We start from the raw sequence: 19120 nt of genomic DNA on the forward strand, positions 1-19120 counted from the left end.
AATTACTCTGTTGTCCAGTGAGACATGGCCACACTCTCCCCAACACGGTCTGGATTTTAGTCCTGAGGGGTTGAACACTCTCTCTCAGACCTACAGGTTGTGGCTGCTCTTTATATCTGCCATTCTTATACTCACTAGAGTTCTCTTTACTTCTTGCTAGCCAACCCTTTGTTACTTTAATCCCATTATAGTTCATAGTTCTGTGTATTAATGATCATCTGTTCAAATTATTGTGTGGTTTCCCCATTGACTTTGACTGATATAGAGTAGGGGTTTTTTTCCCCCTTTTTACTTTTCAATGTTGTCTGATCTTATAATAAGCAATTTTTGTGCATGATAATCAGAAAAGGCAAGTTATTTTTATTTCGGAAAAATTTAATGTAAAATAAACATTACCTCAAGTAAAGTTTTTCTATTTTAATAGAGCAGAAATATATTTGTAAAATTAAAATAACTGAAATGTGAAGAACATTCATGTAAGTCTGTAATTTTACAGTTTTCCTTTTCAACATTCTCCAAAGTTGTGTTTCTAGGCCATTTTAAGCAACAGAAATTATTTAGACTGCTTTCTCTTCCTCTTAGCTATGCCATATACTGGCCTTTACAAACAGGATATTAATCATGGGGTATCCCAGAGTAATAGGTACTGTGACAGGTACTAGTTCCTCGACACAGTCAGCCTCTTTCATTTTACTATTTCAGCCCCTCTTACCATGTTCAAGGATTATCAATTGGGCTCCAGCTTGTACATTTCCAACATCATTCTCAGCAATGCATTGGTAGAACCCTTCATCTGATTTCACCAGACCCAAAACTTGAAGATTATGTTCCTTCTGAGAAAGAAAAACATAAGCAAAATGTTATGATTCAACTGATGAACATTAGTTGAAAATCTCAAGAGGATGCTCTTTCTGGGGAGGAAGAACAAGTAAAATTGTATGATTCAGCTATCAAAATATCTATGTACCTATTAACTGAATTTTATTGACAAGGTACTGATTTAACTGCCTAGAACAGGAAACACTGTAACTAACCAATTAAGAACTTAATCCTTATGGAAAGTAATACCTACAATGTTTGAAAACCTACATCTTTGTCCGGAAAAATACCTGACATACAATACCACGTGACCACAGCAGAAGTCTGAATTTATGAATTCAAGGCACTTTCTTAAAATTATCTCTAATATCATTAGTTGTAACAGATTAGACCACGATAAATTAAGTGAGGCCACATATATACGGCTTCCCTTAAATTATAAAGTAATACAAATGTCAAATACTGTTGTTATTAATATGGTTTTAAGATTTTTAAGAATACTGTGAAAATGATAAAAGAGTAAAAAATATGCCAATTTAGCTGTAACACACTGCTTTTTAATTAAACACTTGTGAATTACTTTTTATAACATACAAGATTATGCACTTCAAAATAGAAACTATATTCTTACTAAGAATGAATCACTAATGAGAGAAATTTATAATAAGACATTATTATATCATTAACAACCATAATTATTTCTTATTATTTCTATGAATGTCATATATGTACCTTAAGATATGAATCCTTATTACCAAAACCTAGATATTTCTATTACTAGGATTAAAACAATGATAACAGTAGACAATATTTACTAAGCATTTAACCCTATATAAAACAACAAAAAACAATTAATGGCTCGGTATTCTTAAATAAATTTAATGCTATTTAATTCTTAAGGATTTTTTTTTATCTATTGTCACAACCCTGGGTCATACTTATTTTGAAGGGCCGAGAATCAGTATATATGAAGGACAGATGCTGCTCTTTGAATAGAGATATGAAGAGAACAGGTGCACACACAGGATAATCATTACCAAGAAAATAGTGACAGCTGTCTTTAAAAGGGCTAGCATGTCTGAGTAGAAATACTAGACTGCTGATCAGATCTGGATCTTAGGCTTACTTCAACTACTGACATGCTATGTGATCCCATAAAAACTACCAAAACATGTCTAGGCTCAGCTTTCTTATCAGCCAGTGAAGAGATTACGTTCTGTAATATTTTTCTATCTTCATCTGCGGTACATAAACTGGCATGTGGAAGACAACAGATCTCTTAGTGACTGCATTTAAAGACACGCAAAGGGGCGCCTGAGTGACTCAGTTGGTTAAGCGTCCGACTCAGCTCAGGTCATGATCTTGCGATTCATGAGTTCAGGCCCCATGTCGGGCTCTGTGCTGACAGCTCAGAGCCTGGAGCCTGCTTCAGATTCTGTCACTCCCTCTCTCTCTCCTTCCCCAGTCAAGTTCTGTCTCTCTCTCTCTCTCTCTCTCTCTCTTTCAAAAATAAACAAACATTAAAAAAATTAAAAGAAAATAAAGACATGTAAAGGTTTCAGAGATAAGCGTCCTCTGAAAAATACTTACTACAATCTTAAAGTAATCACTTGGGATAACCACATCTCCATTCTTGACCCACTTCACGGTTGGAGTCGGTTTCCCAGTCACTTCACATTCGAATACGATATCCATGGACTCATGAGCATATATATTCGTCGGCTGTTTCAAGAATTCTGGTTGGACTTTAAAATAGAAAGGAAATTAGGATATTAATAAAAATAAATATAGCTAGCTATTCACATTTCAAATAATTTTTTTAAATCATAGAATTCACAGGATTTTTACTTATTATTTGAGGCTTTCACATAGTTTTATAAAAGCATGTAACATATATTCAAAACATTTGTTGGAACTCCATACATATCTTTACGAATTGTATTTTGGTACAATTAACTGGAAGGATAATTATAAAGATAATTTCTGAGATTCCTTGTTGATAAATATATATTAAGTGGACTATATTGAAGAAATTGATATGAATATTCTAAACTGTCTAAAAATGAGTATTAAAAGACTACTTCCCTAACGTTTATACCATTTCGGAAGAACCATAACCAAACTTTTTAAAAAACTGAGAAAACTAACATTATTTTTCTTGTCAGTCAGCTGAGTAAGTAACAACAACAACAACAACAAACACCAAAAAAACAAAAAGGGAATACAAATGTCATATTAGAGGCCTTAAGTAGTTCACTCATGTAACATCCCTCATTAGTAACATCCCTCATTGCATGATATAGTTTTCAAGGGTGGGAGAAAGAGTGGCAGGACCTTTGGCAGAAAAAGTCTGAACATTCCAGTATCTCTCTCTCCCTGCCCTAAAGTTGTAAATCACTGACTTACAAATAACAGAGGAAGACTGAATTAGAAGGATAAGAATAGATCATTTAGTCAACCTCCAACCTAACATTGTAATTTCCTATACAACATCCTTGACAAGGGGTCTCATTAATCCCTATTTCAAAATTTCAAATGATAAGCCTCCCTGTATCCGAAAGCAGCAAGTTCCACTGTAGGGTAGTTCTACCAAATGAGCAACCATGACAACAGCAAGGTTTGCTTTTGTTTTTGTTTTTAATGGTTGAGCTACAATGTGCTTAGCCTGCTGGGATTTTGATTGGGATTGTTAAATTTGTGGCAATTTGACATCTTAACTATACTGAGTCTTCCTTTCCCTGAATTTGGTTTACCTCTCCATTTATTTAGTTCTATGGTTTCTCTCATCATTGTTTCCTAGTTTTCAATATACAAATCTTGTTCATACTTTTTTTAGGTATTTCCGTAAGGATTCTGGTGCTATTTTTTTCATACTTAATTTTTTATTTAGTTTCCAATTGTTCACTGCTAATATGATTTACGTATATAGTTTTTTATCCTATGCTCATGCTGAACTCACTCATTAGTTCTAGTAGCTTTTTATAGACAATTGGGGGATTATCTACATAAACAATCATGTTGTCTGTGAATAGAGACAGTTTTATTTCTTCTCTTCCAATCTGCTTTGGTCTTTTTTTTCATTTTCTTGCCTACTCCACTGGCTAGAGGGCTAGACTGGGGCAGGTCCTGGGAACAAATCCAGGGTTAATGAAGAGTAAGAGTAGAGTAGAGCAAGTAGGTAGAACCCCAGAAACTGGTAGGAGCCAAGGATGGAAAGAACACATGATCTTAAGAAGCAACTTCCTGCTCATCATCAGTCAGACCCGTGGTACCCCAGCAGGTAACTTTCCACACACAAGCTCAGGTCTGTGGAATCTAGAAGATCTCCTGTGGACCAGCTTGGCCCATGGCTGTGTTCTCTGGCAGCAATTATACCCTCCCTGAGGTCTGAATTGCAACCTTAGACTGGGATGCCCTTTTCCAAGTTTGTTCGCTCCTTTTGCTCTAGAGGTAGTACCTGCTCCTTCAGTATTCCTTAGAGTCCTTTGTCCTTTTTAGTAGTTAAAACATTTTTACTAGTTAATAATTCTTTATATTAATATTTCTTTGTTCAAATTCCTGGTGTGACTTTTGGCCCCTGACTGGACCCGGGCTAATACACTAATGTAAGTCTCATACACGCTGCCAATATTTCTTCCCAATTTTTTCTTTTGTCTTTTAACTTAAGGCACCTGTTGTTCTACCAAAATTTTCAATTTGTATGTGGTAAAATTTATCAGTTCTCCCTTTTTTGGCATCTATATTCTGTTATTCTTGCTCCAAAGGTTTTCCCTGCCTCCATACTATAAAAATATTCACTTGCAATTTCTTCTAGTATGTCTGGGAAACAATCTGGACATCACCAAGTATCCAGCCTTACATTTTTCTAAATGGCAACCTCAGTAATCCCAGTAACATTACATGATTTGAAATCGTTTTTTGGTTTTAAACTTTAAAAAAAAATTTGTTTTGAGATAGAGAAAGAGAGAGAGAGAGAGAGAGAACGAGCAGGGGAGGGGTAGAGAGAAAGGGAGAGAGAATCCCAAGCAGGCTCCATGCTGGCAGCACAGAGCCCGATGTGGGGCTCAATCTCACAACCCTGAGATCATGACCGAAGCTGAAATCAAGAGTTTGACACTTAACTGACTAAGCCACCTAAGCACCCCAAAATCGTTTTAATATTAAAATCCTATGTATTCTTGAGGGGCAGTTATTTCTGGATACTATGTGGTTTCCCTGATCTGTCTATTCCTGCACTAGAACCAAAAACTTAATGGCTGTAACTACACAATATTTTAAAATATTTATTTCCTCAAAACTTTCCTCATATTGTTAGTTTTTTGTTTTGTTTTAATTCCAGATGAATTTAGACTCACCTTTGGTCAAGTTTATCTGGTCTTTCTCAAAGAAAACATACAAACAAGAACAACCCAGAGTTTTCATTTTAGTGCAATAAATTTTAGATGCAGGAAAAAATAACTTTTAAAGAAAAAAAAATTTTTTTTAATTTTTTAAAGAAAAAAATATTTTAGATGCAGGAAAAAAATATTTTCAATCCTGAGTGTTCCCTATTTAAGATCAGATGTTTAAGCTTATTTGAATATTATTCAATAATGATTTACTGTAAAGACACTGCAATGACTGAAGTCAAGAGATTTACACATGAGTTCTGGTTTTACCAGTAGACATTTTGTTGGCCATGGGTTTCAGTCTGTTCCTATACTAAATAAGGAACTCAACTGGACTATTCCTAAATACACCAAGGTCTCTAACCAACTGCAACATCATGATTTTGGTTTATATATCTGATGTATGATAATAGCTAACATTCACGAGTACTTTCCACTTCTTATCATTATTTCCCACAACCCTACTATTTAGGTCCATTTTATAGACAAGGATACTAACACACCGAGAGGCTAAGTAGCTCCATCAGGTCACAAGGCTTAGTCAGTGACAGATCTGGATTTTGAACCTAAGCAGTCTGACTTTAAACCCTATGTTCTAACTTTTTACTTTAGAGAAAGTAATAATAAACCCTATGTACTGTCATATAGCTTCCACAATTATCAACTCATGGCCAGTGTATTTCATCATCTATATCCTAACCCTACCTCATGTCTTTCCCCAGGTTACTCTGAAAGCAAATCCCAGGTATCACTTTAATATATATAAGTATTTAAGTAAATTCCTCTATAAAACAAGAATTCCCATTTCTAAACAAAACTATAATACCATCATCAGGTTGGTATCTACAATAATTTCTCAATATCGTCAATTAGCCATCAATTAGTTAATTTTACTAACTGGCCTACATAAAAAAATGATTTATTTGAATTGGAAAAACAAGGTACATTCATTGGTATTAATCTGTTGCTTACATTTCTTTTAACCTACATGTTTCCTCTTTATCTCCTATCTTTGTTTGCAATTAATTTGCTGTAGAAATCATCTGCTCTATAAAGTTTCTTGCAGTCTGTCTTTTGCTGACTGCATGCCATGGTGGTATTTAAACACATTCGTCCTGCATTTAGCAGTTAAATGTAGATGCTTGACTGGAGTTAGGCTCCTTCTTATTTTTCCAAGTCTATTTCATAAGTAGTGCCATGGTCCTTCCGTCAGGAGAGTTCATAACGTGTGACCATCTCTCTTTTTGTGATGTTAGCAGTCTTATATACTGTGAAATAATAATATTCTTATTCTGTCATTCCTTCTATAAAAAAAAAAACCCCTCATCAATTATTTGGTTATCCTTAATATACCTCTCAAAGAAAGAGCAGGATAAATGTTTGATTTCTTCCCTTATCAATTTTTCAAAATAATGGTCTGGCTCTCTAATATTCTCCCAACTGAAGGGAATCACTGAAGGGTTTTTTAAAAAGTACTCTTATGATTTCATGGATTAAAATAAATTTGATTTGTTTCAATCCATGCAAGTTATTATTCTTTTGATTCACAAACTATCCCCCTTTCTGACTACTGGAAGCCTGAGTCCACTGAAAGTTCCTGAGTCCTTTTTGACATGATCCTAGTGGTCTTTGGTATTTTCTGGTCACAGTTTTAGGCCCTATTTGTGGACAAAACTAGCAATTATATACTTTTTATATATAAAATTGATCATGATTTCATTCTGTTCTCCAATTAAATTCAAAACCATAGGTTTTAACTAGATCATAATAATTTCACATCTGTATTTCTTTTCTCTCATACTAAAAATCCATTCTCACTGACACCAACTCATATGTTTTATCTTACACTCAGTAGGCTCAGAATAATGATACCAATGTTTCCACCAACAATATAATACCAGAAAGCAGCTCAAGATTTTTGTAGTCTTTTTTGTCCTCAGCATATATCCCATTAGATATATATGGTCCAATTGGCATTTTACATTTATTTGTAATAACTTTCTTTTTTTTTAATGTTTATTTGAGAGAAAGAGAATGAATCCCAAGTGGTCTCCATGCTGCCAGTGTAGAACTCCACTTGGGGCTCAATCCCACAAACCTGTGAGGTCATGACCTAAACTGAGCCACCCAGGCACCCCTGTAATAACTTTTACTTGGAATTGTAACTTTCTGTGTGGCTACACTACCAACTAGATACACATTTGGAGTCATTTGTTTCATTCTACTTTCCCCTTTCTGAAATTACTTCGTAAATCTACAAGAGGAAGGTATACTCAAACAAGTCTTGCTTCTACCCCTGCTTTCTCCACCCTGTTCTCTCTCTTCCCCTATAGTAGCCATTAAAAAAATTTTTTTAAGGTTCAGCCTCCCATTTTAAAACTTATAAGCAAACACACACAATTTGTCCCCACCTCTCTTCTTTAGATTAAATAGCAATGAGGGAGTGGCTAAAGACAAAGTACAAGCTAGCAGACCACCCCCTTCCCCCAGGGTGGGATACGTGTGATATTCCTCAGGCACTCCTTGTTGCCCAAGAACAAAGGAAAGGAAACAAAACAAATGGCCAACTGATAGAGATCACAGTCATACAGGACAGGAGTCTCCATCAGTTTGCAAATATCTTAGTAAATTACAAGAAAAAGGCAATCTTATCAATAACCTGATCTCCAGAAACTGTAGACTCAGTTTCCTGGAACTCTAACATCACCCTTCCATAGTGACGTAGGGAACACAGGCAAGAAGGAAACAGCAGGTAAAATTTAATTCCCTTATAACCTGCAGCCCATTGACAAATACTTGAGGCAAATACAGAGTATAACATTTCTCCAGGAATCCTCTGCCGTCACAATGTTAATGCCTTACTAGGGGGGAAACAACCAGCTTGATAATAGCAATGCCTCAATTTTAAGAGTCCTCTTTAGCATGTCAAAGTCCCTCTGGAGGCCTCCCATATGCCTTTACCTCCCCAACTCCACAGTATAAAACCAGCCATTCTTCACAACCACAGTGCAGCTCCTTCTGCCCACAGGTCCTGTCCCGGTGCTTTAATAAAATCACCTTTTTGCATCAAAGACGTCTTCAAGAATTCTTGGCCGTCAGCTCTGGACCACCCCATCGTCACCCCAAAACCTCATCAGTAACACACTGAACAATCTTTGTCTGCCTTTAAAGCCTGCAATCTTAACTACTAGGGTATCATGTTTCTGAGGAAATGATGTATTTCTTGAGTCTCAAGGACTGAGATTCCCCGTAAGGCAGAGCAAGTAATTCTGGAAAACACAGCAAAATCCTCTTCAAAAAATCCCAATTAATATGATTTTAGCATGCATTTTTAGTAAACAGACTTTCAAAGACTATTAGAAAAAAATTATCACAATGGTCAATTCATCATTTACTTTTTCCTTTTCATGAATTACAAAATATAGCCTTTAAAATGTGCTCTGGATTTTAACTTCTCTGTAGATAGTATTCACACCAATTAAACACAATGTAAGAGCAGATGTTTGTGGTTGGGAAGTTAAATTGATAACCAGAGAGCAAATGAGTCAATTACCATAAGAAAATAAGCGTCGTAATGGAAGATTATGCATTTTGTTACCAAAGAGATAATTAAGCTTCAAATTCTCTTTGACAGCTCCCTATCCCTTCTAATGCCATCATCATTACAAGAATAATTTTAATTGCTAAATGCACAAGTAGAATTTAATACTAAAACATATTATACTTGCAAAATTCTTTTGCTGGAAACATCACTTAATTCCATCACTGTTTTGCAACGTTGGAAATTACCACTCAATTCAAACAGAAAACAGTGTAGGGCCAACAGCAATGTTTCAAGGTTACTTTATTATGCTCTTATTTGGAAGATTATAACAGTTTTCATTTACATTACCTCTGAATTGTTGGAATTTCTATTGTTGCATTTTAAAGGTTTAAGCATTGGAATTCCTAAAAAGCTCTTTAAGTAGAGAAATAAATCAATTCTGTCCATTTTACTTAAACTGCACACTTGCTGTTCTTAAGCTTCTTTTCAATTATTCACAAAATTACATGTAAGTCCTTAAAAAAAACAACAACAAAAAAAACCCCAACAAATAAAACCCAAGCATTTTAACAGGCTTAAATTCCTTGAGGATGTCATTTGGCAATCTAATCAACAAGTCTGCTTTAAGTACTGTCTCCACTAACAAAGCAAAAATACATTAGAGCTCTCCAACATTTCTCAAGAAAGCCTCTCCTTCCAAAGAAAGTGAATAGGTTTTCCTTACTCTCCAGGAGGAAATTATAACTATGGAGCAACATTGTGACAAAGTTGCCATATGACCTTGAAATTTTGTCTCCTTCCTTCCCCACGCCTCCAGCTTCATCACATTTCCTTAATTCTCCCCCTCAAGTTATCTAACAGGTACTCAGTTGTCCTTAGGATCTTAACTAAAAACATTTCCTGATCCACTTCTCCCCCAATTCTTGGCTATCACGCCCTATTTACCACTGAAAACCCAGCAGACCTATTTACCATTGGCTATCTTGCTATCACTGCCCTATTTACCATTGAAAACCCAAACAGACGCTCAATGTCTATTTGTCAGCATGAATGGTTATTTGAATTCTAAAACTTCCATTAATCAGCAGAAGATGTTCAGATAAGAATTTTTCTCAAGGATTCTCAAGTTTTTCACAGATTCAATGTTTCATACCATTGTTTCTCCAACAAGAGTTCATAAATTTATTCTTTGCTATCTGTGAATTTTCTGCATGAATTTTAAATGTTTATGATAATGTAAAAATTTAATAAGCATGTTATTTCAGCATTCACATTCATGTTTATCAGTTGGCTCTGTAATGGCAGAATTCAATCCCAATGCAATGTTACTCAAACTTTGGGTCTTACGGTCCTTATACGTCTTAAACTTGAGAAACTGTGCTCTACAAGTAATTATTTTTTAAGAATTCTCAAAAATCTTTACCAAACATAAGCTCCCCTTCCTTCATAAGACTGGCACATACTTAATCTTTGCATGGTGTCACAATATTGCCATGATGAACATCAGCTGTGTACCACACCCCAACAAAGAAGGTACGAGGGCCTCAAGGTTGATTACTTTCGCTTGGCACTATAAGTACATTAGATAGAAATGCTCCCTTAATAGCTGTACTCAATTTGTCAGTTCTCTGCTTTCAGCCTTGTAGCAGCATACAAATAACTTAGGATAAGGTTTCTCCAAGTGAGATCCACAGACTATTTGAAGAGTTACACAAAGTTCTGTATTGGGCCTGAGAAAAATACTGAGTGTTGGCCTCACACTACCACATACTTGAGAACTGCAAAAGACGAGGCCACAAAATCCACATTTTAACAAGCTCTCTGAAATTACTCTCAACCATGGTAAAGTGTGAGAACCCTGTGTTAGGGGTCAGTCACTCAAGGAGATAACTACATACATTATCACAATTTATATAGACAGAGAGCTCCCCAATTTTTGTGCCTGCTGGAACCATTGAATTCATTCATTTGCTCACTCATCAAACAAATATTCAATAAGCAACTACTGAGTTAAAAAAACATTTTAAAGGATGCTGTGAAGGAGAATGACAATAAAGACATGCTTAATAAGTGTTATATAGATGGGAGTTCAAATAGAGAGAGATATGACTACCGATGCAGTGAAGAATACAAAAAAATTCGTCCAGTGGTTACCTCTCAAGAGGATAACTGGGAAACTGGCAAATGAAGAAAGATGGACAGTGACTTGTTGCCATATACTCTTCCCCTTGATTTTTAAAACTGTGGTAAAATACACATTACAGAAAATGTACAATCTAAACCATTTTAAAGTTTTTAAAAAAATTTTTTTAATGTTTATCTTTATTTTTGAGACAGAGACAGAGCATGAGTGGGGGAGAGGCAGAGAGAGAGGGAGACACAGAATCCGAAGCAGGCTCCAGGCTCTGAGCTGTCAGCACAGAGCCTGGTGCGGGGCTCGAACTTGTCAACTGCGAGATCATGACCTGAGCTGAAGTCGGACTCTCAACCGACTGAGCCACCCAGGTGCCCCCAATCTAAACCATTTTTAAGTATACAGTTCAGTGGTATTAAGTACACTTACACTGCTGGGCAACCATCGGCATAATCCATCTCCAGAACTCTTTTCATCTTGTAAAACTGGAACTCTATACCCATTAAACAGTAACACCCCTTTCCTTCTCTCCCTACCAGCCACTGGCAACCACCCTTCTACTTTCTGTCTCTCTGCTTCTGACTACTCTAAGCACTTCACATGAATTGAATCATATTTTGTCTTAGCATCCTGTCAACGTGCATCCATGTCACAAAGCATGTGTCAGAACTTCCCTCCTTCACAAGGCTGAATAACATTCCATTGTATGTACATATCATGTTTTGCTTGTCCACTCATCTGCAACAACTGGGTTGCTTCTAACATTTTAGCTATCATGTTCGCTGCTACGAACATGAATGTACAGTTAACCCGGGAGACCGTGCTTTCAATTCTTTTTGAATATATATCCAAAAGTGGAACTGATGGATCATATGGTAATTCTATTTTTAATTTATTGAGGAACCACCATACTGTTCTTGACAATGGCTACACATTCCCATTAATCGTAGAGAAGAGTTCCAATCAATTTCTCCACATCCTGGCCTATACTTGTTATTTTCTGTTTTGTTTTGTTTTGTTTTGTTTTGAGAGTAGCCATCCTAATTGGTGTGAGGTGCTATTTTATTGCACCATATACGTTTTTGAACCATTTGACTTTTTCTAGGTTCATAGACTATTTAAGAAAATTTTACTGACTACTGGTTTGGATTTGTCTGCTCCCCCCCTTCTCCCTATTCTTTCAGCTAGTTCTATCTGCTGAGAGTGTCTTTGTTTTCTTTTCTCCTTCTCTCTACTTTCCTCATTTTCTAATTTTAAAAGCTGAATAAGTAGTCAATATAGAAGGAGTAAACAATACAAAAAAAAAAGAAAGAAAGAAAGAAAGAAACAGAGAACAGAAAACAAAAAATCCTTCTCTATACCAAGCCCCAAACTACCTGTCAATTATCATATCTTCCCCAGAGATAAACACTATTTTTGGTGGGTAAGCTTCCCAAACTTTTTTCTATGTATTCCAAACACATCGCCCGCCCTCCCCCCCCCTCTCTCACACACACACACACATACACACACAGACACTTTAAAATATAGAATGGATCAGCCAATAAATACTCTTTGGCAACCTGGGTTTCTCTCACTTATCAGTTTATACGACCATCTCTTTTTTGACAGCAGCACAGTGGTCCACAGTCTGACTACACCATAATTTATTTTACCAATAATGCTTTAATACACATCCTTATACACAGATCTTTGCACACATGTCAAAGAGTTTCAAAAGACTAGATTCCTAAAAGGAATAACTAGGTCATGGTGTTTTCCTATTTAAAGACTTTATACATATTACCAATGGCTGTATCAGCTTTATACTCCTGTCAGAGAATCACTATCAATGAGACTATTCAACACGCTCCTGGAAGTTCTAATAATGTAATGAAATAAGAAAAAGAAAAGAAATATAAATATAGGGGTGGGGTTGGAAAAATCTCTCCCTGCCACTCCCCTCTCCCCAGTACACCATGGCAATGACTGTCTATTTAGAACATTCAAGAAAATCCCTCTCATGGAGAAATTTCAATGTGCATTGCTGTACTATTTGGGGGGAGGGCAGGACAATAATGTAATCAAGTGGATGATAATTAAACTACGGCACATCTAGTTAAAGTATATTACAGTCTTCCTACTCAAAGTATAGGGAACATCAGCATTGGCATCATTTGGGAGTTTATTAGAAACACAGCCTCCAGGGGCGCTGGGGTGGCTCAGTCGGTTGAGCATCTGACTTCGGCTCAGGTCATGATCTCATGGTCCGTGAGTTCGAGCCCTGTGTCAGGCTCTGTGCCAACAGCTCAGAGCCTAGAGCCTGCTTTGGATTTTGTGTCTCCCTCTCTCTCTAACCCTCCCCTGTTCATGTTCTGTCTCTGTCTCAAAAATAAATAAATGTTAAAAATTAAAAAAAAAAAAAAGAAACAGCCTCTGTACCCTACTCTAAACCCTCTGTCTGAATCAGTATTGGCATTTTAACAAGATCTTTAGGTGATTTGCATGCACATTAAAAGTTTGATAAGCACTGCTTTCAAGAATTTATATACTGATACAGTCTTATATGTACAAACATGAAAAAACTAAAGCTTAAAAAGTCAAAAAGCAATTTGCAGAGCAACACACATGGTATGATCCTATTTGTTAATAAAAAAAACCAATATATTTCTAGATGTACATGTACACAAATGTTTTCTAAAAACATCCATAAGTATATATATACTAAACTAATGGCAAAGGTTACCTCTGAGAAACAGGGTGGGAATGGGAAAGGAGAAATGCAGAAGATTTACTTTGTGGATACAGTTTGATCCTTTAACAACATTATACTACTTATATAATTTAATTTTTTTTAATGTTTATTTATTTTTGAGAGAGACAGAGTGTAAGTAGGGGAGGGGCAGAAAGAGAGGGAGACACAGAATCCAATGCAGGCTGCAGGCTCTGAGCTGTCAGCACAGAGCCCGACGTGGGGCTCAAACTCATGAACCTTGAGATCATGACCTGAGCCAAAGTTGGACGCTTAACCGACTAAGCCACCCAGGCACCCCTATTACTTACATAATTTAAAAAAGAAAAACAAAAACCAAATAAACTGAAAAGTGAATGGAGAAATAAATTTTTGTAAGCTAGCAAAAAAAAATGATTAACAAGCTTTTCAATGTCACTCATATTCTTATACAACCAAGAAAAGGTAAATTAAAAACTAATTCATGCTACAAAAATAATTAAATAGCTGAGACACAAAGGTGCAGAGTCCTATCACATGGCCAAATTCTAAACACTGGAGGAAAAAGACCAAATGAACTTTCTGTTCTCACAGAGAATGACTTGAAAAAAATCACTGTTATAAGAGGAGACAATCAAATAAAATACAGGCAAAACAAATACTATGTAAGTGTACAGAAGACAGTAAAAAAGAAGTGTTGTTTTTCTGGATTTTTGCCTTGTTTGTACTTTTATCAGTTCTTTTAAAAAAGTATTTGTCGTGGTTTCTTTTCTCATCGTAAATACTCATTTTGCACCTAATTTGATACTCATTTTCTTCCAGAAGGCCTTAGTTTTCACTCCAGGCCCCATAGAAGCTAGATCTGCTTGTTACATTTAATGCTACTTCTACAAACATATTCGCTTGAATAGGCACAGAATATCTCTGGAAGGATACAAAAGAAATTAATAGTAGTGGTTGCTTCTGTAAAGGGAGTAGGACACTAGGTAATATTTCATTATATATCATTTTGTATCTTCTATCTACCTTACCTATTAAAAATGTTGAGTTAAAAATAATAAAAGTGGAGAGACATGCATACACCTGGCTAGGCAGACATGCTTGTGTCAAAAGGTCAACCATAACTCTTTTATTTTTATTTTTTTTTTAATTTTTTTAACGTTTATTTATTTTTGAGACAGAGAGAGACAGAGCATGAACAGGGGAGGGGCAGAGAGAGAGGGAGACACAGAATCGGAAGCAGGCTCCAGGCTCTGAGCTGTCAGCCCAGAGCCCGACACAGGGCTCGAACCCACGGACCGTGAGATCATGACCCGAAGTCGGACGCTTAACCAACTGAGCCACCCAGACGCCCCCCATAACTCTTTTAAAGTCAATCTACAAATTCAATAAAATGCCATTCAATATCCCAAGAAAAATTTTAAGAATATTTGACAAGCTGATTCCACAGTACATCTAGATGAAAAAATGTTGAGAAAAATAATTTTTTTGTGAATAACAATGAGAGGGGATCCTCTTAACAAAATATCTAAACAATAACTGAGACAGTACAGTATTGATGTAGGAATAGACAAATTTATCAATAAAACAGAGTCTAGAAATAAGACCTACACAATTTGGAAATCTGGATTATAAAGTGTGATATTTCAAATAACTGGGGGGGGGCAAGAACAGTGGTGGGGCAACAGGTAATCCATTTGGGGAAATATTACCATATAGCAAAAAAATCCCCACAAAAACCACCAAAACAAAAGAAAAACTCCAGATGGATCAAAAATCAAAAAGTAAAAATAAACTACAAAGCAATAGAAGAAAATGGGAAATAATGTTTTTGAATAAGGGGGAGCAAGATACAATTCCAAAAGGAAAAATTCCAACATAGTTGACTACAAAGAAATAAAAATTCTCTGTATGATAAAATACACTTTAAAATTAAAAGACAAATTACAGGAATGTTCATAGCAGTTTTAAGTTGCTAAAAATTGGAAACAAGTCATATGTCCATCAAAATGAATAAACAATTATGGTATATTCATACATTAGAATACTACTCAGCAAAAAAAGGAACAAACCACTGATACAATCACATGGCTGCTTTCAAATAAGTATGCTGAAAGAAACAAGACAAAAACAGAGTGTATGCTATGCTATTCCATGTATGTGAAACTCCAGAAAATATAAACTAATCTATAAAGACAGAAAGTAGATTACTGGTTACTTAGAGATAAGGGGTATGTGAAGGGCAGGTGGGAGTGCCAAGAGGCATCAGAAAATTTGGGGAGTAATGAATAAGTTAATTATCTAGATCTTGGTCATTGTTTCATGCATGTACACCTAAAATTTATCAAACTGTACACTGTAAATGTATGCAGTACATTGATGTCAATTATATTTCAATGCAGCTGTTAAAAAAATACAGGTGAAATATTTGAATAAATTATTTGTAATTCATATGTCAAAGAATTGGTATTCAGAATACATTAAAAAATTCTACAAGTCAATAAAAGATAATCCAAACACTGTCCATTAAGAATGGACAATTAAAGAAAAAGTCAAAAAAAAAATCTGAAAGATGTCAAATCTCTTCTGAATTAAAAATCCACTACTAGGGAGTAAACAAAGTGATACCACCTTTCTGAATGCCAACCTGGCAAGATGTATCAATATTTAAAACATGAATACCTTTTATTTTAGCAATAATAGTCCTAGGAATAATCATAAAAAGATAAAGTGTACAAGTGGATATGTACGTTTATAGCAGTGTAATTTACCACAGCAAAACACTAGAAGCCACCTAAATATTTATTAAAAACCTGGATAAACACATGCAAACACTGGAATACTGTTATCGCAGGGGTCAGCAAAGTATGTTCCCTTTTTACAAATAAAGTTTTACTGGAATACAGTCATGCTCATTAGTTTAGGTAGAGTCTACAGCTGTTTTTCTACTACAATGGCAAAAATGAGTACTTGTGACAGGGACCAAAAGGTGCATGAGACTAAAACATTTATTATCCAGTCCTTTAAGAAAAGTTTACTGACTGCTGTAAACCACTATATACAATGTACATTTGTGTGTCCTGACACAGAAAGATGTGACCATGATACCCAATAAAAACATGCCAAAATCAGAATTAATGGTATCATTTCATATTTTAAGAAACATGGATTTATTGATGACTTAATATATTTCACCAATATATATATAAACTAAAATAAATATATAAACTAAATAAATTTACAAATATATATAAACTAAAATGTTAACCACAATGCTATTTGTGGGTGATGAAATTATAAGTGACTTATTTTTCTTAACTTTCCAGATTTCTTTTGGTTTTACAGAGGGAATATATAATATCGATTATTTCTTATAATCTACAAAAGTGATGAAATTATTTTTGTAATATCAATTTACATTCTGGAGAAATAATTTTATAATCTCATTACAGAAACCTTGAATGAGTGAATACAGTTTGCTGAAGAATAATCCAATCAAACCCAGTAAATGATCATTAAGCATATTGTGAACTAATTCCTCATTTCCAAAGATGAAAAGCTTGTTCTTTTTTTTTTTTTTTTTTTAATTTTTTTTTCAACGTTTATTTATTTTTGGGACAGAGAGAGACAGAGCATGAACGGGGGAGGGGCAGAGAGAGAGGGAGACACAGAATCGGAAACAGGCTCCAGACTCCGAGCTGTCAGCACAGAGCCCGACGCGGGGCTCGAACTCACGGACCGCGAGATCGTGACCTGGCTGAAGTCGGACGCTTAACCGACTGCGCCACCCAGGCACCCTGAAAAGCTTGTTCTTAAACATGTTCCTGATTTATCAAACTGCTACTGGCATATTTTTCATTCTTTACTACTCATGAAAATTCTCCAAATTGGCCTAGCTTAGAAAAATCTTTGCTTCCTTTGTCCATGTGCAAATTAGAATATATTTATTTGAAAATTCTACACAGCAGCTGAAAATAAGCATTTTAGTTCCTGTAGAAGTTCAGTAAATCACAAGCTTCGGCAGTTTAGTACAAAGCAGAATATCTGCTTTTCAAACCGTTGACCCACTGGTGTACCTAGGGCAGTCCAGTGGGCATAGTCAACTCTGGTGCAGAAACTGAGAAAGGACAGTCTGTAGAGGTTAAAAACAATAATCAAACCAACGTAAAGTTAAAGTTGGGCTGCTTTTTATTACCACCATGTGCCAGCAATTCTCCACAATGTCAGTGACACAAGCCTCCTTCCCATCAGAGTGGACTCACCCACTACTACTTTGTTAGCTGACCCTTCCTTTGATGTTTCGTGACATAATGTTTAAAAACACGGAACAGGAAGAGAGGATGGGGTGAACAGAAAACAGTGCATCTTACATAGTGTGAGTAGGTACTGTTTCGTAAAATGTTTGCTTCAGAGACAGATATATCTGTATTTACCTATATCTATAACCTGTCTACGTAATAGATATAGATCAATAGAAAGGTGTAGGATCCAATATATGTATTGAATTGTGGCATAAAATGTATTTCTTACTATTTGTAGTAGTTAAAAATGTTTAAAAAGCACTGGGAGAGAATAAAGACCCTCATGAAGTAGTATACACTGCTTGAAGAGAACACACTAGGAATAAGAAGTTCCAGGCTTTTACTGCTAGCTTTGTCTTCAAGTGCATTTTGTGACTTTAGGGAAATTACTTTTCCTTGAAAGGAAAAAAGACATATGCATGGGAAAACTCTGCTAATACAAAAGGCATTTAAGGAATTTGCCAGGTATACTCATACAATGTAAATGTTATAAAGTATAGATTATATTTTATGAATAAAATAAAAGGTGCTTGATATTTCTAATATGATAAAATTTCTTGGCACATAAAAATGTCTCAGAATTCCACTGTCCTGTTACAATTTTTTAAAAAATTCAGCAGCAACTATTTTCAGTATCCCAAGAAAAAGGTTTAAGAGGAAAATGTAATTTGGGGACTTATGGAAGCTTTATCAATCAGTAGATTAGTAACAATACCCCCTTATTAGTAACAATAAACCCCTCTAGGGTTTTATAAGTGAAAAGGAAACTAAATTTTGTGGAGCATCAGCTATGAGTCAAATATGATAACATGTGCTTTATCTATTAAATCCCTTTAGAGCCTCAAAATGTAAAATGCATTGATAGGTATAATTCTGTTACACAATCACTGGAAATTAGTCCTTATGATCCCCTGAGAAGGGCAGACGATAAGAGCTCTGGCCAATGCACTTGCTATTACTACTTTCTCACTTGAACACACTAGTGTGATGTAGTGTATGTTCTACAGCTCCCTTTAATCTAGAGCTCAAGGTCAATGCTTCACAAATAATTTACTTCACAAGTATAGAAATAAAAAATTCTCTGGGGCACGCAGGTGGCTCAGTCAGTTGAGCTTCTAAATCTTGATTTTGGCTTGGGTCATGATCTCACAGTTCGTGAGTTCGAGCCCCAGGTCGGACTTCGCACTGACAGTGAGGAGCCTGCTTGGGATTCATTTTCTCTCT

The 19120-nt window shown here is 35.6% G+C and overlaps 1 protein-coding gene across 1 annotated transcript in view; it reads right to left on the reverse strand.

Moving 5' to 3' along the window:
- NEO1 (neogenin 1) overlaps nt 1–19120 on the reverse strand; it is a 240805-nt gene that overhangs the window by 108086 nt on the left and 113599 nt on the right. The window contains 2 exon segments of the mRNA XM_027067729.2: nt 713–833; nt 2410–2564. Coding sequence (XP_026923530.2) covers nt 713–833; nt 2410–2564 — 276 coding nt within the window.

This window comes from Acinonyx jubatus, chromosome B3 (genome assembly GCF_027475565.1).
Source record: "Acinonyx jubatus isolate Ajub_Pintada_27869175 chromosome B3, VMU_Ajub_asm_v1.0, whole genome shotgun sequence".
Classification (NCBI taxonomy): Eukaryota; Metazoa; Chordata; class Mammalia; order Carnivora; family Felidae; genus Acinonyx; species Acinonyx jubatus.